This window comes from Salvelinus namaycush, chromosome 11, assembly GCF_016432855.1.
Source record: "Salvelinus namaycush isolate Seneca chromosome 11, SaNama_1.0, whole genome shotgun sequence".
NCBI lineage: Eukaryota > Metazoa > Chordata > Actinopteri > Salmoniformes > Salmonidae > Salvelinus > Salvelinus namaycush.
Window position 1 is genome coordinate 42,694,853 of NC_052317.1, and position 25,641 is coordinate 42,720,493.

The 25,641-nt window shown below is 46.3% G+C and overlaps 2 protein-coding genes and 1 long non-coding RNA gene across 3 annotated transcripts in view; all 3 read left to right on the forward strand.

Moving 5' to 3' along the window:
• zzz3 (zinc finger, ZZ-type containing 3) overlaps positions 1-19,333 on the forward strand; it is a 57,870-nt gene extending 38,537 nt beyond the window's left edge. The window contains exons 7-12 of the mRNA XM_039004436.1: positions 3,793-3,894; positions 5,127-5,222; positions 10,083-10,232; positions 11,846-11,980; positions 12,537-12,637; positions 17,959-19,333. Coding sequence (XP_038860364.1) covers positions 3,793-3,894; positions 5,127-5,222; positions 10,083-10,232; positions 11,846-11,980; positions 12,537-12,637; positions 17,959-18,103 — 729 coding nt within the window. The 3' untranslated portion in view covers positions 18,104-19,333. The remainder of the gene's footprint in view (positions 1-3,792; positions 3,895-5,126; positions 5,223-10,082; positions 10,233-11,845; positions 11,981-12,536; positions 12,638-17,958) is intronic.
• A 109-nt stretch (positions 19,334-19,442) lies between these two features.
• On the forward strand, positions 19,443-20,609 carry LOC120055676. The gene is made up of 2 exons (XR_005477713.1): positions 19,443-19,980; positions 20,086-20,609. It is a non-coding gene; the product is annotated as an uncharacterized LOC120055676 (long non-coding RNA).
• Positions 20,610-24,108: 3,499 nt separating this feature from the next.
• The window catches only part of pigk (phosphatidylinositol glycan anchor biosynthesis, class K), a 9,599-nt gene continuing 8,066 nt past the window's right edge, over positions 24,109-25,641 (forward strand). Inside the window, exons 1-3 of the mRNA XM_039003289.1 lie at positions 24,109-24,230; positions 24,927-24,980; positions 25,100-25,191. Coding sequence (XP_038859217.1) covers positions 24,147-24,230; positions 24,927-24,980; positions 25,100-25,191 — 230 coding nt within the window. The 5' untranslated portion in view covers positions 24,109-24,146. The remainder of the gene's footprint in view (positions 24,231-24,926; positions 24,981-25,099; positions 25,192-25,641) is intronic.

Genomic DNA, 25,641 nt, shown 5'->3' on the forward strand with positions numbered 1-25,641 from the left:
CGCACCTGCTGTCTCTCTCTCTACCGCACCTGCTGTCTCTCTCTCTACCGCACCTGCTGTCTCTCTCTACCGCACCTGCTGTCTCTCTTTCTACCGCACCTGCTGTCTCTCTTTCTACCGCACCTGCTGTCTCTCTCTCTACCGCACCTGCTGTCTCTCTCTCTACCGCACCTGCTGTCTCTCTCTCTACCGCACCTGCTGTCTCTCTCTCTACCGCACCTGCTGTCTCTCTCTCTACCGCACCTGCTGTCTCTCTCTCTACCGCACCTGCTGTCTCTCTCTCTACCGCACCTGCTGTCTCTCTCTCTACCGCACCTGCTGTCTCTCTCTCTACCGCACCTGCTGTCTCTCTCTCTACCGCACCTGCTGTCTCTCTCTCTACCGCACCTGCTGTCTCTCTCTCTACCGCACCTGCTGTCTCTCTCTCTACCGCACCTGCTGTCTCTCTCTCTACCGCACCTGCTGTCTCTCTCTCTACCGCACCTGCTGTCTCTCTCTCTACCGCACCTGCTGTCTTCTCTCTCTACCGCACCTGCTGTCTCTCTCTCTACCGCACCTGCTGTCTCTCTCTCTACCGCACCTGCTGTCTCTCTCTCTACCGCACCTGCTGTCTCTCTCTCTACCGCACCTGCTGTCTCTCTCTCTACCGCACCTGCTGTCTCTCTCTCTACCGCACCTGCTGTCTCTCTCTCTACCGCACCTGCTGTCTCTCTCTCTACCGCACCTGCTGTCTCTCTCTCTACCGCACCTGCTGTCTCTCTCTCTACCGCACCTGCTGTCTCTCTCTCTACCGCACCTGCTGTCTCTCTCTCTACCGCACCTGCTGTCTCTCTCTCTACCGCACCTGCTGTCTCTCTCTCTACCGCACCTGCTGTCTTCTCTCTCTACCGCACCTGCTGTCTCTCTCTCTACCGCACCTGCTGTCTCTCTCTCTACCGCACCTGCTGTCTCTCTCTCTACCGCACCTGCTGTCTCTCTCTCTACCGCACCTGCTGTCTCTCTCTACCGCACCTGCTGTCTCTCTCTCTACCGCACCTGCTGTCTCTCTCTCTACCGCACCTGCTGTCTCTCTCTCTACCGCACCTGCTGTCTCTCTCTCTACCGCACCTGCTGTCTCTCTCTCTACCGCACCTGCTGTCTTCTCTCTCTACCGCACCTGCTGTCTTCTCTCTCTACCGCACCTGCTGTCTCTCTCTCTACCGCACCTGCTGTCTCTCTCTCTACCGCACCTGCTGTCTCTCTCTCTACCGCACCTGCTGTCTCTCTCTCTACCGCACCTGCTGTCTCTCTCTCTACCGCACCTGCTGTCTCTCTCTCTACCGCACCTGCTGTCTCTCTCTCTACCGCACCTGCTGTCTCTCTCTCTACCGCACCTGCTGTCTCTCTCTCTACCGCACCTGCTGTCTCTCTCTCTACCGCACCTGCTGTCTCTCTCTCTACCGCACCTGCTGTCTCTCTCTCTACCGCACCTGCTGTCTCTCTCTCTACCGCACCTGCTGTCTCTCTCTCTACCGCACCTGCTGTCTCTCTCTCTACCGCACCTGCTGTCTCTCTCTCTACCGCACCTGCTGTCTCTAACTCTGATTGATCGGCTATGAAAAGCCAACTGACATTTACTCCTGAGGTGCTGACCTGTTGCATCCTCTACAACCACTGTGATTAATATTATTTGAACCTGCTGGTCATCTATGAACTAGAGGTCGACCGATTATGATTTTTCAACGCCGATACCGATTATTGGAGGACCAAAAAAAGCAGATACTGATTAATTGGATGATTTTTATATATATTTGTAATAATTACAATGAACACTTTTATTTTAACTTAATATAATACATGAATAAAATCTATTTAGTCTCAAATAAATAATGAAACATGTTCAATTTGGTTTAAACAATGCAAAAACAAAGTGTTGGAGAAGAAAGTAAAAGTGCAATATGTGCCATGTAAAAAAGCTAACGTTTAAGTTCCTTGCTCAGAACATGAGAACATATGAAAGCTGGTGGTTCCTTTTAACATGAGTCTTCAATATTCCCAGGTAAGAAGTTTTAGGTTGTAGTTATTGTAGGAATTATAGGACTATTTCTCTCTATACCATTTGTATTTCATATACCTTTGACTATTGGATGTTCTAATAGGTACTTTAGTATTGCCAGCCTAATCTCAGGAGTTGATAGGCTTGAAGTCATAAACAGCGCTGTGTGTCAAGCATTGCTAAGAGCTGCTGGCAAACGCAGGAAAGTGCTGTTTGAATGAATGCTTACGAGCCTGCTGCTGCCTACCACCGCTCAGTCAGACTGCTCTATCAAATATCAAATCATAGACTTAATTATAACATAATAACACACAGAAATACGAGCCTTTGGTCATTAATATGGTCGAATCCGGAAACTATCATCTCGAAAACAAAACGTTTATTATTTCAGTGAAATATGGAACCGTTCCGTATTTTATCTAACGGGTGGCATCCATCAGTCTAAATATTCCTGTTAAATTGTACAACCTTCAATGTTATGTCATAATTATGTACAATTCTGGCAAATTAATTAGTCTTTGTTAGGAAGCAACACAGTTTGCAACGAGCCAGGCGGCCCAAACTGTTGCAAATACCCTGACTCTGCGTGTAATGAACGCAAGAGAAGTGACACAATTTCCCTGGTTAATATTGGCTGCAAACATGCATTTATTTTAACTAAATATTAAAATAAATATTAATATAGTTATAATATAGTATAGTAATATAATATAGTAATAAATAATATAGTTAAAATAAATATTATTAGTTTAGTTATTATTTTAACTAAATATGCAGGTTTTAAAAAAGTATATACTTCTGTGTATTGATTTTAAGAAAGGCATCGATGTTTATGGTTAGGTACATTTGTGTGCTTTTTTCGCGAATGCACTTTTGTTAAATCATCACCTTTTTCGCGAAGTTGAAGTAGGCTGTGATTCGATGATAAATTAACAGGCACCACATTGATTATATGCAGCGCAGGACAAGCTAGTTAACTAGTAATATCATCAACCATGTGTAGTTAACCTAGTAATATCATCAACCATGAGTAGTTAACTAGTAATATCATCAACCATGAGTAGTTAACCTAGTAATATCATCAACCATGAGTAGTTAACCTAGTAATATCATCAACCATGTGTAGTTAACCTAGTAATATCATCAACCATGTGTAGTTAACCTAGTAATATCATCAACCATGTGTAGTTAACCTAGTAATATCATCAACCATGTGTAGTTAACTAGTGATGATGTTAAGATTGATTGTTTTTTATAAGATAAGTTTAATGCTAGCTAGCAACTTAACTTGGCTCCTTGCAGCCACAAGGTCCTTTTGACGCTGCACTCGCGTAACAGGTGGTCAGCCTGCCACGCGGTCTCCTCGTGGAAGGCGATGTAATCGGCCGTAACCGGCGTCCAAAAAGGCCAATTACCGATTGTTATGAAAACTTGAAATCGGCCCTAATTAGTCGGCCATGCCCTGTACTCTGTTATAATCTCCATCCGGCTCAGCCAGAAGAGGACTGGCCACCCCTCAGAGCCTGGTTCCTCTCTAGGTTTCTTCCTAGGTTCTGGCCTTTCTAGGGAGTTTTTCCCAGCCACCGTGCTTCTACACCTGCATTGCTTGCTGTTTGGGGTTTTAGGCTGGGTTTCTGTACAGCACTTTGAGACATCAGCAGATGTAAGAAGGGCTTTATGAATAAATTTGATTGATTTTCCCTCTCTGTGTGTGTGTGTGTGTGTGTGTGTGTGTGTGTGTGTGTGTGTCTGTGTAGAAAAAGCTGGAGCTTCTTCTACTGCAGTTTCCTCCTGAGGAGGTGGAGTCTAAACGCTGGCAGAAGATAGCTGACGCCCTGGGCAACAGGACCGCTAAACAGGTCTCACACACACACACACACACACACACACACACACACACACACACACACACTGAGATACACACTTACATTTCAAAGGTATGTGTGAGCAGGTCCTCAGAGAAACAGGTAATATAACACACTGATCTGGGTACAGGTCAGAGAAACAGGTAATATAACATACTGATCTGGGTACAGGTCAGAGAAGCAGGTAATATAACAAACTGATCTGGGTACAGGTCAGAGAAACAGGTAATATAACATACTTATCTGGGTACAGGTCAGAGAAACAGGTAATATAACATACTGATCTGGGTACAGGTCAGAGAAACAGGTTAATATAGTATACTGATCTGGGTACAGGTCAGAGAAACAGGTAATATAACATACTGATCTGGGTACAGGTCAGAGAAACAGGTAATATAACATACTGATCTGGGTACAGGTCAGAGAAATAGGTAATATAACACACTGATCTGGGTACAGGTCAGAGAAACAGGTTAATATAGTATACTGATCTGGGTACAGGTCAGAGAAACAGGTAATATAACATACTGATCTGGGTACAGGTCAGAGAAACAGGTAATATAACACACTGATCTGGGTACAGGTCAGAGAAACAGGTAATATAACATACTGATCTGGGTACAGGTCAGAGAAACAGGTTAATATAACACCCTGATCTGGGTACAGATCAGAGAAACAGGTTAATATAGTATACTGATCTGGGTACAGGTCAGAGAAACAGGTAATATAACATACTGATCTGGGTACAGGTCAGAGAAACAGGTAATATAACACACTGATCTGGGTACAGGTCAGAGAAACAGGTAATATAACATACTGATCTGGGTACAGGTCAGAGAAACAGGTAATATAACATACTGATCTGGGTACAGGTCAGAGAAACAGGTTAATATAACACACTGATCTGGGTACAGGTCAGAGAAACAGGTAATATAACACACTGATCTGGGTACAGGTCAGAGAAACAGGTAATATAACACACTGATCTGGGTACAGGTCAGAGAAACAGGTTAATATAACACACTGATCTGGGTACAGGTCAGAGAAACAGGTTAATATAACATACTGATCTGGGTACAGGTCAGAGAAACAGGTTAATATAACACACTGATGTGTGTGTGTGTGTGTGTGTGTGTGTGTGTGTGTGTGTGTGTGTGTGTGTGTGTGTGTGTGTGTGTGTGTGTGTGTGTGTGTGTGTGTGTGTGTGTGTGTGTGTGTGTGTGCAGGTGGCCAGCCGCGTACAGAAGTACTTCATCAAACTGACTAAAGCAGGAATCCCTGTTCCTGGGAGGACTCCCAACATGTGCATGTACAGCAAGAAGGTATCTACATATTCTCAAACCTCCTCCTCACCTCTCCCTCTCCTCACCTCACCTCACCTCACCTCACCTCACCTCTCCTCTCCTCTCCTCTCCTCTCCTCCTCTATCTCTCCTCTCCTCTCCTCTCCTCTCCTCACCTCACCTCACCTCACCTCACCTCACCTCACCTCACCTCACCTCACCTCACCTCACCTCACCTCACCTCACCTCTCCTCTCCTCTCCCCAGACATTTTGTTGTTGCTCTGAACTGGCTTACCTTTGTTCACCTCTGGATGTGTGGGTTTAGTTAAATAACCAGCGCTGGGGTCTGTAACCAGTGGGTTTAGTTAAATAACCAGCGGTGGGGTCCGTAACCAGTGGGTTTAGTTAAATAACCAGCGGTGGGGTCTGTAACCAGTGGGTTTAGTTAAATAACCAGCGCTGGGGTCCGTAACCAGTGGGTTTAGTTAAATAACCAGCGCTGGGGTCCGTAACCAGTGGGTTTAGTTAAATAACCAGCGGTGGGGTCCGTAACCAGTGGGTTTAGTTAAATAACCAGCGGTGGGGTCCGTAACCAGTGGGTTTAGTTAAATAACCAGCGCTGGGGTCCGTAACCAGTGGGTTTAGTTAAATAACCAGCGGTGGGGTCCGTAACCAGTGGGTTTAGTTAAATAACCAGCGGTGGGGTCCGTAACCAGTGGGTTTAGTTAAATAACCAGCGGTGGGTCCGTAACCAGTGGGTTTAGTTAAATAACCAGCGGTGGGGTCCGTAACCAGTGGGTTTAGTTAAATAACCAGCGGTGGGGTCCGTAACCAGTGGGTTTAGTTAAATAACCAGCGGTGGGGTCCGTAACCAGTGGGTTTAGTTAAATAACCAGCGGTGGGGTCCGTAACCAGTGGGTTTAGTTAAATAACCAGCGGTGGGGTCCGTAACCAGTGGGTTTAGTTAAATAACCAGCGGTGGGGTCCGTAACCAGTGGGTTTAGTTAAATAACCAGCGGTGGGGTCCGTAACCAGTGGGTTTAGTTAAATAACCAGCGGTGGGGTCCGTAACCAGTGGGTTTAGTTAAATAACCAGCGGTGGGGTCTGTAACCAGTGGGTTTAGTTAAATAACCAGCGCTGGGGTCCGTAACCAGTGGTGGGGTCCGTAACCAGTGGTGGGGTCCGTAACCAGTGGTGGGGTCCGTAACCAGTGGTGGGGTCCGTAACCAGTGGGTTTAGTTAAATAACCAGCGCTGGGGTCCGTAACCAGTGGGTTTAGTTAAATAACCAGCGGTGGGGTCCGTAACCAGTGGGTTTAGTTAAATAACCAGTGGTGGGGTCCGTAACCAGTGGGTTTAGTTAAATAACCAGTGGTGGGGTCCGTAACCAGTGGGTTTAGTTAAATAACCAGCGGTGGGGTCCGTAACCAGTGGGTTTAGTTAAATAACCAGCGCTGGGGTCCGTAACCAGTGGGTTTAGTTAAATAACCAGCGGTGGGGTCCGTAACCAGTGGGTTTAGTTAAATAACCAGCGCTGGGGTCCGTAACCAGTGGGTTTAGTTAAATAACCAGCGGTGGGGTCCGTAACCAGTGGGTTTAGTTAAATAACCAGCGCTGGGGTCTGTAACCAGTGGGTTTAGTTAAATAACCAGCGATGGGGTCCGTAACCAGTGGGTTTAGTTAAATAACCAGCGGTGGGGTCCGTAACCAGTGGGTTTAGTTAAATAACCAGCGCTGGGGTCCGTAACCAGTGGGTTTAGTTAAATAACCAGCGGTGGGGTCCGTAACCAGTGGGTTTAGTTAAATAACCAGCGGTGGGGTCCGTAACCAGTGGTGGGGTCCGTAACCAGTGGGTTTAGTTAAATAACCAGCGCTGGGGTCCGTAACCAGTGGGTTTAGTTAAATAACCAGCGCTGGGGTCCGTAACCAGCGGTGGGGTCCGTAACCAGTGGGTTTAGTTAAATAACCAGCGGTGGGGTCCGTAACCAGTGGGTTTAGTTAAATAACCAGCGGTGGGGTCCGTAACCAGTGGGTTTAGTTAAATAACCAGCGGTGGGGTCCGTAACCAGTGGGTTTAGTTAAATAACCAGCGCTGGGGTCCGTAACCAGTGGTGGGGTCCGTAACCAGTGGGTTTAGTTAAATAACCAGTGGTGGGGTCCGTAACCAGTGGGTTTAGTTAAATAACCAGCGCTGGGGTCTGTAACCAGTGGGTTTAGTTAAATAACCAGCGGTGGGGTCCGTAACCAGTGGGTTTAGTTAAATAACCAGCGCTGGGGTCCGTAACCAGTGGTGGGGACCGTAACCAGTGGGTTTAGTTATATAACCAGCGCTGGGGTCCGTAACCAGCGGTGGGGTCCGTAACCAGTGGGTTTAGTTAAATAACCAGTGGTGGGGACCGTAACCAGTGGGTTTAGTTATATAACCAGCGCTGGGGTCCGTAACCAGCGGTGGGGTCCGTAACCAGTGGGTTTAGTTAAATAACCAGCGCTGGGGTCTGTAACCAGTGGTGGGGTCCGTAACCAGTGGGTTTAGTTAAATAACCAGCGCTGGGGTCCGTAACCAGTGGTGGGGTCCGTAACCAGCGGGTTTAGTTAAATAACCAGCGCTGGGGTCCGTAACCAGTGGTGGGGACCGTAACCAGTGGGTTTAGTTATATAACCAGCGCTGGGGTCCGTAACCAGTGGGTTTAGTTAAATAACCAGCGCTGGGGTCTGTAACCAGTGGTGGGGTCCGTAACCAGTGGGTTTAGTTAAATAACCAGCGCTGGGGTCTGTAACCAGTGGTGGGGTCCGTAACCAGCGGGTTTAGTTAAATAACCAGCGCTGGGGTCCGTAACCAGTGGGTTTAGTTAAATAACCAGCGCTGGGGTCCGTAACCAGTGGGTTTAGTTAAATAACCAGCGCTGGGGTCTGTAACCAGTGGGTTTAGTTAAATAACCAGCGCTGGGGTCCGTAACCAGTGGGTTTAGTTAAATAACCAGCGCTGGGGTCCGTAACCAGTGGGTTTAGTTAAATAACCAGCGGTGGGGTCCGTAACCAGTGGGTTTAGTTAAATAACCAGCGGTGGGGTCCGTAACCAGTGGGTTTAGTTAAATAACCAGCGGTGGGGTCCGTAACCAGTGGGTTTAGTTAAATAACCAGCGCTGGGGTCCGTAACCAGTGGGTTTAGTTAAATAACCAGCGCTGGGGTCCGTAACCAGCGGTGGGGTCCGTAACCAGTGGTGGGGTCCGTAACCAGCGGTGGGGTCCGTAACCAGCGGTGGGGTCCGTAACCAGCGGTGGGGTCCGTAACCAGTGGGTTTAGTTAAATAACCAGCGGTGGGGTCCGTAACCAGTGGGTTTAGTTAAATAACCAGCGATGGGGTCCGTAACCAGTGGGTTTAGTTAAATAACCAGCGGTGGGGTCCGTAACCAGTGGGTTTAGTTAAATAACCAGCGGTGGGGTCCGTAACCAGTGGGTTTAGTTAAATAACCAGCGGTGGGGTCCGTAACCAGTGGGTTTAGTTAAATAACCAGCGGTGGGGTCCGTAACCAGTGGGTTTAGTTAAATAACCAGCGGTGGGGTCCGTAACCAGTGGGTTTAGTTAAATAACCAGCGGTGGGGTCCGTAACCAGTGGGTTTAGTTAAATAACCAGTGGTGGGGTCCGTAACCAGTGGGTTTAGTTAAATAACCAGCGGTGGGGTCCGTAACCAGTGGGTTTAGTTAAATAACCAGCGCTGGGGTCCGTAACCAGTGGGTTTAGTTAAATAACCAGCGCTGGGGTCCGTAACCAGTGGGTTTAGTTAAATAACCAGCGCTGGGGTCCGTAACCAGTGGTGGGGTCCGTAACCAGCGGTGGGGTCCGTAACCAGCGGTGGGGTCCGTAACCAGCGGTGGGGTCCGTAACCAGTGGGTTTAGTTAAATAACCAGCGGTGGGGTCCGTAACCAGTGGGTTTAGTTAAATAACCAGCGATGGGGTCCGTAACCAGTGGGTTTAGTTAAATAACCAGCGGTGGGGTCCGTAACCAGTGGGTTTAGTTAAATAACCAGCGGTGGGGTCCGTAACCAGTGGGTTTAGTTAAATAACCAGCGGTGGGGTCCGTAACCAGTGGGTTTAGTTAAATAACCAGCGGTGGGGTCCGTAACCAGTGGGTTTAGTTAAATAACCAGCGGTGGGGTCCGTAACCAGTGGGTTTAGTTAAATAACCAGCGGTGGGGTCCGTAACCAGTGGGTTTAGTTAAATAACCAGCGCTGGGGTCCGTAACCAGTGGGTTTAGTTAAATAACCAGCGCTGGGGTCCGTAACCAGTGGGTTTAGTTAAATAACCAGCGGTGGGGTCTGTAACCAGTGGGTTTAGTTAAATAACCAGCGCTGGGGTCCGTAACCAGTGGGTTTAGTTAAATAACCAGCGGTGGGGTCCGTAACCAGTGGGTTTAGTTAAATAACCAGCGCTGGGGTCCGTAACCAGTGGGTTTAGTTAAATAACCAGCGGTGGGGTCCGTAACCAGCGGGTTTAGTTAAATAACCAGCGGTGGGGTCAGTAACCAGTGGGTTTAGTTAAATAACCAGTGGTGGGGTCCGTAACCAGTGGGTTTAGTTAAATAACCAGCGCTGGGGTCCGTAACCAGTGGGTTTAGTTAAATAACCAGCGGTGGGGTCCGTAACCAGTGGGTTTAGTTAAATAACCAGCGGTGGGGTCCGTAACCAGTGGGTTTAGTTAAATAACCAGCGGTGGGGTCCGTAACCAGTGGGTTTAGTTAAATAACCAGCGGTGGGGTCTGTAACCAGTGGGTTTAGTTAAATAACCAGCGCTGGGGTCCGTAACCAGTGGGTTTAGTTAAATAACTAAGAGACGTGGCTAATCTGTAATCATAAATAATCTGTAATCATAAATAATCTGTTGTTGTTGTCTGTAGGTGTCCAATAAGAGGCAGCACCACCTGAACAAGCACCTGTACCGACCGTCTACCTTCCTGACGTCATATGAGCCTCCTGTCTATATGGATGAAGAGGATGAGAGAGCGGCCTACTATAGCGCCCTGCAGGACCCCGATGGAGACGACACGGTACGACACACTGACCACACGGTACCACACACTGACCACACGGTACCACACACTGACCACACGGTACCACACACTGACCACACGGTACCACACACTGACCACACGGTACCACACACTGACCACACGGTACCACACACTGACCACACGGTACCACACACTGACCTATAGCGCCCTGCAGGACCCCGATGGAGACGACACGGTACGACACACTGACCAGACGATACGACACACTGACCAGACGATACGACACACTGACCACACTGACCACACGGTACCACACACTGACCACACGGTACCACACACTGACCACACGGTACCACACACTGACCACACGGTACCACACACTGACCACACTGTACGACACACTGACCACACGATACGACACACACTGACCACACGGTACCACACACTGACCACACGGTACCACACACTGACCACACGGTACGACACACTGACCACACGGTACCACACACTGACCACACGGTACCACACACTGACCACACGGTACCACACACTGACCACACGGTACGACACACACTGACCACACGGTACGACACACACTGACCACACGGTACCACACACTGACCACACGGTACGACACACTGACCACACGGTACGACACACTGACCACACGGTACGACACACTGACCACACGGTACGACACACTGACCACACGGTACCACACACTGACCACACGGTACGACACACTGACCACACGGTACCACACACTGACCACACGGTACGACACACTGACCACACGGTACCACACACTGACCACACGGTACCACACACTGACCACACGGTACCACACACTGACCACACGGTACGACACACACTGACCACACGGTACGACACACTGACCACACGGTACGACACACTGACCACACGGTACCACACACTGACCACACGGTACGACACACTGACCACACGGTACGACACACTGACCACACGGTACGACACACTGACCACACGGTACGACACACACTGACCACACGGTACGACACACTGACCACACGGTACGACACACACTGACCACACGGTACGACACACACTGACCACACTCCTCTCTCCTCTATCTCTGCCTCTCTCTTTCCTCTCTCTCCCTCTCTTTTTCCTCTATCTCCCTTAACTCTCTCTCTCTCTCTCTCTCTCTCTATCTCTCTCATTTCCATCTGCTTCTGATGTCTGTAACCTTTAAGACCCAGCTGGTCGCTGTACCCTGCCGGGAGCCACACGTGCTGTGAAAGTGCGTCAGCAGCTAAGCTCAGACAGTCATTCAGGAAGCAGGGCGTTTGTCTCTAGTCTTGACCTTTCCTGTCACTACTAACACTCCTTTTCAGAAACCTGACTCTTAGTCTGTCATACTAAAGAGTGTGTGTGTGAGGACTGGCCACCCCTCATAGCCTGGTTCCTCTCTAGGTTTCTTCCTAGGTTCTGGCCTTTCTAGGGAGTTTTTCCTAGCCACCGTGCTTCTACACCTGCATTGCTTGCTGTTTGGGGTTTTAGGCTGGGTTTCTGTACAGCACTTTGTGATATCAGCTGATGTACGAAGGGCTATATAAATACATTTGATTTGATTTTGTGTGTGTGTGTGTGTGTGTGTGTGTCCCCAGGATGAGGAGGGTGTACCTGTGGAGTTGAGACACCTGCCGGAGTACAAGGAGCTTCTGGAGCTGAAGAGGATGAAGAAACACAAACTGCAGGAGATCCAGGCTGAGAGTAGCATGGCCCTGCACCATGGATACAAGGTACACACATCACCGTGGATACAAGGTACACACATCACCGTGGATACAAGGTACACACATCACCGTGGATACAAGGTACACACATCACCGTGGATACAAGGTACACACATCACCGTGGATACAAGGTACACACATCACCGTGGACACAGGGTACACACATCACCGTGGATACAAGGTACACACATCACCGTGGATACAAGGTACACACATCACCGTGGACACAGGGTACACACATCACCGTGGATACAAGGTACACACATCACCGTGGATACAGGGTACACACATCACCGCTAAGACCTGTTAGTCATGACACACACAGATTAACATACAGGCACGGATGCACTTATACCACACCCCCTTGGGCCTCATTGCTATTATAAACTAGTTACCAACAACAATTAAACAGGAAACTAGTATTCTTACGTCATACCTGTGGTATATTGTCTGATATACACAAGGCTGAAAATGCTGTTTCAGCCAATCAGCATCCAGGACCCATACTTCCCGGTTTATAATGGCATGTTAACCATGTGCTTCTGTGTGTCTCTCTCTGCAGTGTGACGTGTGTGGTGTAGAGCCTATCCAGGGGTTGCGTTGGCATTGTCAGGACTGTCCCTCAGACAACGCCGTGGACTTCTGTTCCAACTGCTCCGACTGGTGAGTCCTGCCTGGCTGGGGGCTCTGTTCATCAGGCTAGAAATGGGTTAAAATGTTGTTTTTTTAACACAGCGAAACAGAACTATGTATTGACTGAGGTCTGTTCTGTAACAGGACTATGTATTGACTGAGGTCTGTTCTGTAACAGGACTATGTATTGACTGAGGTCTGTTCAGTAGGTGCCAAACAGGACTATGTATTGACTGAGGTCTGTTCTGTAGGAGTCAAACAGGACTATGTATTGACTGAGGTCTGTTCTGTAACAGGACTATGTATTGACTGAGGTCTGTTCTGTAGGAGTCAAACAGGACTATGTATTGACTGAGGTCTGTTCAGTAACAGGACTATGTATTGACTGAGGTCTGTTCTGTAGGTGCCAAACAGGACTATGTATTGACTGAGGTCTGTTCTGTAACAGGACTATGTATTGACTGAGGTCTGTTCAGTAACAGGACTATGTATTGACTGAGGTCTGTTCTGTAGGAGCCAAACAGGACTATGTATTGACTGAGGTCTGTTCAGTAGGAGCCAAACAGGACTATGTATTGACTGAGGTCTGTTCAGTAGGAGCCAAACAGGACTATGTATTGACTGAGGTCTGTTCAGTAACAGGACTATGTATTGACTGAGGTCTGTTCAGTAGGTGCCAAACAGGACTATGTATTGACTGAGGTCTGTTCAGTAACAGGACTATGTATTGACTGAGGTCTGTTCTGTAACAGGACTATGTATTGACTGAGGTCTGTTCTGTAACAGGACTATGTATTGACTGAGGTCTGTTCAGTAACAGGACTATGTATTGACTGAGGTCTGTTCTGTAACAGGACTATGTATTGACTGAGGTCTGTTCTGTAGGTGCCAAACAGGACTATGTATTGACTGAGGTCTGTTCAGTAGGTGCCAAACAGGACTATGTATTGACTGAGGTCTGTTCTGTAACAGGACTATGTATTGACTGAGGTCTGTTCAGTAACAGGACTATGTATTGACTGAGGTCTGTTCTGTAGGAGCCAAACAGGACTATGTATTGACTGAGGTCTGTTCTGTAGGTGTCAAACAGGACTATGTATTGACTGAGGTCTGTTCTGTAACAGGACTATGTATTGACTGAGGTCTGTTCTGTAGGTGCCAAACAGGACTATGTATTGACTGAGGTCTGTTCTGTAGGTGCCAAACAGGACTATGTATTGACTGAGGTCTGTTCTGTAGGTGCCAAACAGGACTATGTATTGACTGAGGTCTGTTCTGTAGGTGCCAAACAGGACTATGTATTGACTGAGGTCTGTTCTGTAGGTGCCAAACAGGACTATGTATCGACTGAGGTCTGTTCTGTAGGTGCCAAACAGGACTATGTATTGACTGAGGTCTGTTCTGTAGGTGCCAAACAGGACTATGTATTGACTGAGGTCTGTTCTGTAGGAGCCAAACAGGACTATGTATTGACTGAGGTCTGTTCTGTAGGTGCCAAACAGGACTATGTATTGACTGAGGTCTGTTCTGTAGGTGCCAAACAGGACTATGTATTGACTGAGGTCTGTTCTGTAGGTGCCAAACAGGACTATGTATTGACTGAGGTCTGTTCTGTAACAGGACTATGTATTGACTGAGGTCTGTTCAGTAGGTGCCAAACAGGACTATGTATTGACTGAGGTCTGTTCTGTAACAGGACTATGTATTGACTGAGGTCTGTTCTGTAACAGGACTATGTATTGACTGAGGTCTGTTCTGTAGGAGCCAAACAGGACTATGTATTGACTGAGGTCTGTTCAGTAGGACCCAAACAGGACTATGTATTGACTGAGGTCTGTTCAGTAGGACCCAAACAGGACTATGTATTGACTGAGGTCTGTTCTGTAGGAGTCAAACAGGACTATGTATTGACTGAGGTCTGTTCAGTAACAGGACTATGTATTGACTGAGGTCTGTTCTGTAGGTGCCAAACGGGACTAAACATTTTCAAACATGTGAAAAATAAATAAATTGTGCTGGACATACAAAAGGCTCATACCAGAGTGCTGGAGTTTTGTTCCCAATATTTAGTTTTTGGCAACGCTTTATTTGAGGGGTACCTATACAGTCTTCATAAGTTAAACTATACATAACCCGTTCATAAAAACTATGTAAGCATTCATGAAATGTGTTTGTTTGAGCAAACCTTTTTTCAATGGTCATTTTTTTAGATTTTTGTACTGAATGAAATGTAATGTACAGTTTGAATAATGTCAAATTATGTATGTATTTCCCCTGCCTCCTCCTGTCCCCTCTTCCTGTCCCCTCTTCCTGTCCCCTCCTCCTGTCCCCTCTTCCTGACCCCTCCTCCTGTCCCCTCTTCCTGTCCTCTCTTCCTGTCCCCTCTTCCTGTCCCCTCTTCCTGTCCCCTCTTCCTGTCCCCTCTTCCTGTCCTCTCTTCCTGTCCCCTCCTCCTGTCCCCTCTTCCTGTCCCCTCCTCCTGTCCCCTCCTCCTGTCCCCTCTTCCTGTCCCCTCTTCCTGTCCCCTCTTCCTGTCCCCTCTTCCTGTCCTCTCCTCCTGTCCCCTCTTCCTGTCCTCTCCTCCTGTCCTCTCTTCCTGTCCCCTCTTCCTGTCCCCTCTTCCTGTCCCCTCTTCCTGTCCTCTCCTCCTGTCCCCTCTTCCTGTCCCCTCTTCCTGTCCCCTCTTCCTGTCCTCTCTTCCTGTCCCCTCCTCCTGTCCCCTCCTCCTGTCCCCTCTTCCTGTCCCCTCCTCCTGTCCCCTCTTCCTGTCCCCTCCTCCTGTCCTCTCTTCCTGTCCTCTGTTCATGACAGAGAGACACAGTCCTCTTTTCTATTGCTGTGTATTAAAGGTCCAATGCAGATGTTTTTATCATTTCTTTACAATTAAGTACCAAACTGTGTATTTTTTTTATTTATTTTTTTACAATTTTAATGAAAAAATAAATAATGCTTGTTAGTATAAAGAGCAAAATCTCAAGTAAAAAAATGTGCAAGGGCTGTCTGGGAGTGGTCTGAGGGGGAGGGGGAAACTGAAAACTAGCTGTTATTGGCAGAGAGGTTTGGAACTCACTTTCTTACTGGTCTATTAACTAATTCACTGCCTGGTGATGTCAACTCCATCCCACCAAAACAGAAGGAAATTTCAGGCGGACTCTTCTTTTGTTTGTTTTTACCTTTATTTAACTAGGCAAGTCAGTTAACAACAAATTCTTATTTTACAATGACGGCCTAGCCCGGCCAAAACCTCCCCTAATAACCCAGACGACGCTGGGCCAATTAACAGCTCTTAGATATACAAACAGCTCTAACAGATTTACAAACAGCTCTAACAGATTTACAAACAGCTCTAACAGATTTACAAACAGCTCTAACAGATTTACAAACAGCTCTAACAGATTTACAAACAGCTCTAACAGATTTACAAACAGCTCTGACAGATTTACAAACAGCTCTAACAGATTTACAAACAGCTCTTAGATTTACAAACAGCTCTTACAGATTGACAAACAGCTCTAACAGATTGACAAACAGCTCTTACAGATTGACAAACAGCTCTAACAGATTGACAAACAGCTCTTAGATTTACAAACAGCTCTTACAGATTTACAAACAGCTCTAACAGATTGACAAACAGCTCTTAGATATACAAACAGCTCTAACAGATTTACAAACAGCTCTTACAGATTTACAAACAGCTCTAACAGATTTACAAACAGCTCTTACAGATTTACAAACAGCTCTAACAGATATACAAACAGCTCTAACAGATTGACAAACAGCTCTTAGATTTACAAACAGCTCTTACAGATTGACAAACAGCTCTAACAGATTGACAAACAGCTCTTACAGATTGACAAACAGCTCTAACAGATTTACAAACAGCTCTAACAGATTTACAAACAGCTCTTACAGATTGACAAACAGCTCTAACAGATTGACAAACAGCTCTAACAGATTGACAAACAGCTCTAACAGATTTACAAACAGCTCTAACAGATTGACAAACAGCTCTAACAGATTTACAAACAGCTCTAACAGATTTACAAACAGCTCTAACAGATTTACAAACAGCTCTTACTCTAACAGATATACAAACAGCTCTTAGATATACAAACAGCTCTAACAGATTTACAAACAGCTCTAACAGATTTACAAACAGCTCTTACTCTAACAGATATACAAACAGCTCTAACAGATTTACAAACAGCTCTTACAGATATACAAACAGCTCTTACAGATTTACAAACAGCTCTTACAGATCTAACAGATATACAAACAGCTCTTACAGATATACAAACAGCTCTTACAGATATACAAACAGCTCTAACAGATTTACAAACAGCTCTTACAGATTTACAAACAGCTCTAACAGATTTACAAACAGCTCTTACAGATTGACAAACAGCTCTTACAGATTGACAAACAGCTCTAACAGATATACAAACAGCTCTTACAGATTGACAAACAGCTCTTACAGATATACAAACAGCTCTAACAGATATACAAACAGCTCTTACAGATTTACAAACAGCTCTTACAGATATACAAACAGCTCTTACAGATTGACAAACAGCTCTTACAGATATACAAACAGCTCTAACAGATTGACAAACAGCTCTAACAGATATATAAACAGCTCTTACAGATTTACAAACAGCTCTTACAGATTTACAAACAGCTCTAACAGATTTACAAACAGCTCTTACAGATTGACAAACAGCTCTAACAGATATACAAACAGCTCTTACAGATATACAAACAGCTCTAACAGATTGACAAACAGCTCTAACAGATTGACAAACAGCTCTAACAGATTTACAAACAGCTCTGACAGATTTACAAACAGCTCTGACAGATTGACAAACAGCTCTTACAGATTGACAAACAGCTCTAACAGATTTACAAACAGCTCTAACAGATTTACAAACAGCTCTAACAGATTTACAAACAGCTCTTACAGATTTACAAACAGCTCTTACAGATTGACAAACAGCTCTTACAGATTGACAAACAGCTCTTACAGATTGACAAACAGCTCTTACAGATATACAAACAGCTCTTACTCTAACAGATTTACAAACAGCTCTAACACTAAAAGGGCATGATCATAATTTTCACAATTTCACAGTATTATTCCATCCTCATAGTGTGAAAATATATTTCAAATACAGGAAAAACACGTTTTTGACTGCATTGGGCCTTTAAGAACAAGTCTACCTTCCTACACTTTTTCTAATGGCCGTTTATGAACCTACACATTAGCAGCCTTGTTGCGTATGTCGTAGATAACTTTTAACAGTTTCAGTGGTTATTTATTAACCTCTTAACCCCTTGTTTGTCCCCTCCTCCAGCCTGTACAAGACTGAGAGCCACATGCCAGACCACCATCTGGAGCCTGTCCATCATCATGAGACCTTCCTAGACAGGGACTACTGTCTGGCTCAGACCCCTGGATATAACTACCTGGACCCCAACTACTACCCTGCTAACAGATGATGGGGGGCCACAGACTGGCCCCTAAACTCCAGCCTATGCCTCAGCCCAGGGGCCACAGTTTTAGTTACACCGAAGGGTCCCTAGCATCCAGGTCCCAGGGACCACAGTTTCAGCCCAGGGGCCACAGTCACCCAGCCTCAGCCCACACAGCTAGCCTCAGTCAGCTAGCCTACGACAGCTAGCCTCCAGATCCCAGGGACCACAGTCACCCAGCCTCAGCCCACACAGCTAGCCTACTACGACAGCTAGCCTACTACGACTGCTAGCCTCCAGATCCCAGGGGCCACAGTCACCCAGCCTCAGCCCACACGGCTAGCCTCAGTCAGCTAGCCTACGACAGCTAGCCTCCAGATCCCAGGGGTCACAGTTTCAGCTACACCCCAGCGGCCCTTAGCCCCAGACTCAACCTACAGCAGCAACAAACTGGTAGTGTGTGGCTCATGGCGCTGTCTCTCAGACCCGAATCTTGACGGTTCTCACACCAGCTACTCTGCTCACCCCGCCCTGCTAGCCCAGCAGACTGGCAGGAATCCCATTCTGACGGTGGTTGTGGTGGTGGGGGGAGGTGAAACTGGCTGCACCGCAGACTCCATTTTGGCTCAAAGAAGAGGTCTGGGACACGCTCACTTCTCTGACCGGTTACCACGACGACCAACAAACTGAATAAGTCTCTGAAAAATATACTAAAAAATAACACTATAAAAAAATAAACAATATGAAAAATGCACACCGACATTCCTGACCGCCAAGAAAGACTCAAGGAGGGCCATCCTCTTCCCCCTCTTCCTCATACCTCTGTGTGCTGCTTGTTAACCTGGGGTGTAGAAGTGCTGGGGTGTGTTGATGGTAGTGTGGTGGTCTGGTTGATGAGTGAATATGTTCCTAGATAGATAGATATCTGTCATTGAGTATTTCTGGTGAATCAAGCCTCTTCTGTTGTGAACTGGGGGCGGGGTTGAGAAAGGAGCTTGATGCCGATGAGAGGCGTGTCTTTCATTCCTACTAGGTTTTAAACCAATCAGAAGACAGGCGTTTTCTGATGTAACCCACACGGCGGGTGTTGTCATGGTAATGGACCCTGACACACCTCCACCTTCACGTTTCCATGGAGATCATGTCAGCCAGCAGCTAGTCACCTCTCTCTCTCTCCTTCTCTCCTCTTCCCCCTCACCTCTCTTCTCTTCCCCCTCTCTCTCTCCTCTCTTCTCTTCCCCCTCACCTCTCTCTCCTCTCTCTTTCCCCCCCACCTCTCTCTTTCCCCCTCACCTCTCTCTTCCCCCTCTCTCTCTCCTCTCTTCTCTTCCCCCTCACCTCTCTCTCTCCTCTCTTCTCTTCCCCCTCACCTCTCTCTCTCCTCTCTCTTTCCCCCTCTCTCTCTCCTCTCTCTCTCTCTCCTCTCTTCTCTTCCCCCCCCCTCTCTCTCTCTCCTCTAAAATCTGTTCAGTCACCAACAGAGAAGCACTAGAGAGCTAATGAAGACTTGTGAAACTTAAACTTGTGATGAAAAATGAAAATATATTGTTTTTCTTTTCAATGTGTTTGATGCTGTTGTTTGATCAGGTGGTTGATCACGTGCAGTCAGTATAATAATAATAGCCCAGTGGTAACTACGACGACAACGTAAAGCTAGTTGCCGTCTGTGGGACATTTTTTTTGTTTGATGAATCAATCACGCCTCTGAACCTTGATCTTCAACCCCTGACCTCTATTCAACTGCCCCATCAGCAATCCTCTAGATAAGGGGTAGACCACCCCTGTTTCAGGAGTACTGCGGGTACTGCAGGTATTCTGTTCCAACGAGGGCACCACACCTAACCAACTGAGCTAATTGATCAGTTGAGTGATTTGCCTAAATTCAACACACCTGCTATTCCCAGGTCGGTTAAATCAAAAACATGAAGTGGCTCCAGGACCGGGGTCGCCTACCCTTGTTTTAGATCCTCTGAGTCCGGGTTATCCAAACACGGTCCTGGGTGTTCCAGGTCGGTTAAATCAAAAACATGAAGTGGCTCCAGGACCGGGGTCGCCTACCCTTGTTTTAGATCCTCTGAGTCCGGGTTATCCAAACACGGTCCTGGGGGCCCGTTTTGGTTGTTGTCCACTACACAGCTGATTGAAGTAACCAACTCATCGTCAAGCTTCGATTATTTTTAATCAGCTGTGTAGTGGTAGGACAACACCCAAAACATACACCCAGGGTGTGGGGCCCCAGGGCCGAGTTTGTGAAACCCTGCTGTAAAGTTAGCCTGTCTTGCCTAAACGTCCCAATTTAAAAGATTGTATTTTTTTTTTAAACAAGACACGACTGGAGGAGGTGGTGATTCGGGTGATGATTTTGTGACGGTGGAAATCTCTCACCCACGTTATTTTATACACACATTTTGTTGTCCTTAATTGAGTAGACGCCCACTACCCACCATGCCCTGCTTCAATAACTGTGTATAACAGTATGTTCTTAACTGCTAGAGGATATCTGTGGAAATAAAAGTATGTGAATAGTAATCTATATCCTTAGTCCTCTGTTATTCTGTGGCTTTGTTATTGCTGCCTCCAGTATATTATAATATCGTATAATATATTATAATATATTATAATATATTATAGTATGCTGTGGTTGGCTCATTTGTGACCAAAAGCCATGTTGACCTGATTCATGTGATTCAATGTATCAGAGAATCTTTATTCCCTTTTAATAAAATATCACAAGTATTAATCATTGTTTTATTTAAACCTATAATTTGGCAGGGAGTCATGTTGAGAGTGAAACCGACATTTCTTGTACAAATTAGCTTTATAATTACAAAGATACACACATCAAATACAAAACAGGAATACAAAACAAGTTCATAGAAAATAAACACATCGTTCAGTAAGGAAGCCTGGTGGCTTAGACTGATGGGCTTCCTGGACCCACACGGTGGCGCTGGTGGACCCACACGGTGGTGCTGGTGGCTTAGACTGATGGGCTTTCTGGACCCACACGGTGGCGCTGGTGGCTTAGACTGATGGGCTTCCTGGACCCACACGGTGGTGCTGGTGGACCCACACGGTGGTGCTGGTGGCTTAGACTGATGGGCTTTCTGGACCCACACGGTGGCGCTGGTGGCTTTGACTGAAGGGCTTTCTGGACCCACACGGTGGTGCTGGTGGACCCACACGGTGGTGCTGGTGGACCCACACGGTGGTGCTGGTGGACCCACACGGTGGTGCTGGTGGACCCACACGGTGGCGCCGGTGGCTTTGACTGACGGGCTTTCTGGACCCACACGGTGGTGCTGGTGGACCCACACGGTGGTGCTGGTGGACCCACACGGTGGCGCCGGTGGCTTTGACTGACGGGCTTTCTGGACCCACACGGTGGTGCTGGTGGACCCACACGGTGGTGCTGGTGAACCCACATGGTGGCGCTGGTGGCTTAGACTGACGGGCTTTCTGGACCCACACGGATAGTGTGAGGTTATTTATACAAATATATTTTGTTTCAGCAAGATTTCTATCTCCTCACTGTTACTTAGTAGGCATCATTATATTGGTTAATCAATTAGTCATTATATTGGTTAATCAATGAGTCATTATATTGGTTAATCAATGAGTCATTATATTGGTTAATCTATTAGTCATTATATTGGTTAATCTATTAGTCATTATATTGGTTAATCTATTAGTCATTATATTGGTTAATCTATTAGTTATTATATTGGTTAATCTATTAGTCATTATATTGGTTAATCTATTAGTCATTATATTGGTTAATCTATTAGTCATTATATTGGTTAATCTATTAGTCATTATATTGGTTAATCTATTAGTCATTATATTGGTTAATCTATTAGTCATTATATTGGTTAATCTATTAGTCATTATATTGGTTAATCTATTAGTCATTATATTGGTTAATCTATTAGTCATTATATTGGTTAATCAATTAGTCATTATATTGGTTAATCTATTAGTCATTAATATTAGTTCTATTATTTGACCCTGCTGGTCATCTATGAACGTTTGAACATCTTGAGGAACGATCTGGCCTTAATGGCCATGTACTCTAATCATTTCCACCTGTCTGTCTCTCTCTCTGTCTGTCTGTCTGTCTGTCTGGCTGTCTGGCTGTCTGGCTGTCTGGCTGTCTGTCTGTCTCTTGCTGACCAGGCCTCACTGCAGATACACTGTGACAATCTTACTCTCAAGCAAGGAGAACGTGTTCTTTCTATTGCAGAATCGTTCACGATATAGGCCCACAGTCAACTCCTGGGATACGTCCCCAATGGAACCCTATTCCCTATATATAGTGCACTACTTTAGACCAGAGCCCTATGGAACCCTATATATATATATAGGGTTCCATAGGCCTCTGGTCTGAAGTAGTGCACTATATAGGGAATATGGTTCCATAGGCCTCTGGTCTAAAGTAGTGCACTATATAGGGAATAGGCTTTGTCGTGCCCTCTTCACGACTTTCTTGGTGTATTTGGACCATTTGGACCAATATGTGCCAAGTGTGGAGGAACACTGGTGTTTCTGCTGCCTCTGACCTGTACGAAGTGGACCTAATGTCAGGGCTGCTGTTTCTGCTGGTCCTGTCCTGTACGAAGTGGACCTAATGTCAGGGCTGCTGTTTCTAATGGTCCTGACCTGTACGAAGTGGACCTAATGTCAGGGCTGGTGTTTCTAATGGTCCTGACCTGTACGAAGTGGACCTAATGTCAGGGCTGGTGTTTCTGCTGGTCCTGTCCTGTACGAAGTGGACCTAATGTCAGGGCTGGTGTTTCTAATGGTCCTGTCCTGTACGAAGTGGACCTAATGTCAGGGCTGGTGTTTCTAATGGTCCTGTCCTGTACGAAGTGGACCTAATGTCAGGGCTGGTGTTTCTGCTGGTCCTGACCTGTACGAAGTGGACCTAATGTCAGGGCTGGTGTTTCTGCTGGTCCTGACCTGTACGAAGTGGACCTAATGTCAGGGCTGGTGTTTCTAATGGTCCTGTCCTGTACGAAGTGGACCTAATGTCAGGGCTGGTGTTTCTAATGGTCCTGTCCTGTACGAAGTGGACCTAATGTCAGGGCTGCTGTTTCTAATGGTCCTGTCCTGTACGAAGTGGACCTAATGTCAGGGCTGCTGTTTCTAATGGTCCTGACCTGTACGAAGTGGACCTAATGTCAGGGCTGGTGTTTCTAATGGTCCTGACCTGTACGAAGTGGACCTAATGTCAGGGCTGGTGTTTCTGCTGGTCCTGTCCTGTACGAAGTGGACCTAATGTCAGGGCTGGTGTTTCTAATGGTCCTGTCCTGTACGAAGTGGACCTAATGTCAGGGCTGGTGTTTCTGCTGGTCCTGACCTGTACGAAGTGGACCTAATGTCAGGGCTGGTGTTTCTGCTGGTCCTGACCTGTACGAAGTGGACCTAATGTCAGGGCTGGTGTTTCTGCTGCTCCTGGCCTGTACGAAGTGGACCTAATGTCAGGGCTGGTGTTTCTGCTGCTCCTGGCCTGTACAAAGTGGACCTAATGTCAGGGCTGGTGTTTCTGCTGCTCCTGGCCTGTACAAAGTGGACCTAATGTCAGGGCTGGTGTTTCTGCTGCTCCTGGCATGGTTTCGATACCTTTTCCGAAATCTTGTGATCATGAACGCGCAGGGTCAAAGGACACTTTGATAGTAAATAAACTTCATAGCTTTCATTGGTACGGTTATCAACATGACTTTGGTTGTGGAAAGCAGAAATGCCAGGTTTAAGGTTATAGTGGATATGGCGAAATAGTTATTGAGAGTAACAGATGTTACTGTCAAAATGGTTGTTGACATGCTGAATAATCCTAAATGTGGATTGTTTCAGTATTGAATTAGTTGGGATTATACATTTTTTTTTTTATATACTGTATATATATTTTTTCTTATTACAGAATTTGTCAGACCACGATTAATTTCACACTCCAGCACAGTAGGTGGCGGCATGCACCTTCAACGTTTGTTTGCGGACCGTGATATCATCAAACAAGAAGAAGCAGGAAGCAACTACGTCATCTGAGGGCGATAGCTCTTCCTGTAGTAACATGGCTAGCTGCTGTTCCCTGAAATTATTGACACTTTTCAGCCTGATTATTGTTCCTGCCTCGGTGGAAAGTAATAATATTGAGGTAAATATATAGCACCTTTTTTCTTAGCGATAGTCGTTCAAAAATATTCGGTTCACCTTGCTGTTTAATCACTACTGCTTGCTAATCTAGTTAGCTAGCTAACGTTAATACACCTGTCTGATCTTGTTCTGTCGTTTGTACATTTGCAACAACGACTACTTTCACTATGGTCCACTCTATATGTCCAGTCAGACTATTTAAAAAGACAGTAAGGAACTGTAGCTTTTTGGACCAATTCTTCAGGGAGGTACTAGAGATGATTTTGAGGAGATGTGGAATCGTATTAATGCCCACTGTGTACATTGTCGATGGGCCGCACGGGGCATTCTGGGTAAACTCCGGGACCAACCCTGTTTATCCAGCAGTGGTATGTAGGGTGGTGTGTTGCTGGCATTTTGAAGCATCATTTTATCCTTCACTTGTTTGTAACAATTGCTAATACTTTGGCCACTTTGTATTTGTAGTCAATTTCGTTCTGAAGTTATCGACAGTCGCACATAGCCTAAACATCTTGATTCTATGTTTCGGGGAAATATGTAGTGAATAATGTGACTGGGAAATGAAAAAGCATCCGTCGCATTGACCAGCGCTAGCTAGCCACCACTCTCCATAGTCTATTTTTATATGTCCTTGTGTACTGGTCAATACAATGGTAGCCAGCCTAACGAAATACCCGTTCTTTTTGAAATAATGCAGGCTGAAGCTGGTAAATTCTTCAGCAGTGGACACACAAACAATTGGGCAGTTTTGGTGAGTAATTATGCACGCACACACTTAAATCGTAATATTTTTTTTAAAATAAGGTGTTGAATTTTGTTTCTTCTCCATTAACATTTTATTAAAATGTAACTTTGTCCTTTTCCCCTTAGGTGTGCACATCCAGATTCTGGTTCAACTATCGTCATGTGGCCAACACACTATCTGTGTACCGTAGTGTCAAGAGACTGGGCATCCCAGACAGGTAACTAACTGTTACCCTGTCTGTGTACCGTAGTGTCAAGAGACTGGGCATCCCAGACAGGTAACTAACTGTTACCCTGTCTCTGTACCGTAGTGTCAAGAGACTGGGCATCCCAGACAGGTAACTAACTGTTACCCTGTCTGTGTACCGTAGTGTCAACAGACTGGGCATCCCAGACAGGTAACTAACTGTTACCCTGTCTCTGTACCGTAGTGTCAAGAGACTGGGCATCCCAGACAGGTAACTAACTGTTACCCTGTCTGTGTACCGTAGTGTCAACAGACTGGGCATCCCAGACAGGTAACTAACTGTTACCCTGTCTCTGTACCGTAGTGTCAAGAGACTGGGCATCCCAGACAGGTAACTAACTGTTACCCTGTCTCTGTACCGTAGTGTCAACAGACTGGGCATCCCAGACAGGTAACTAACTGTTACCCTGTCTCTGTACCG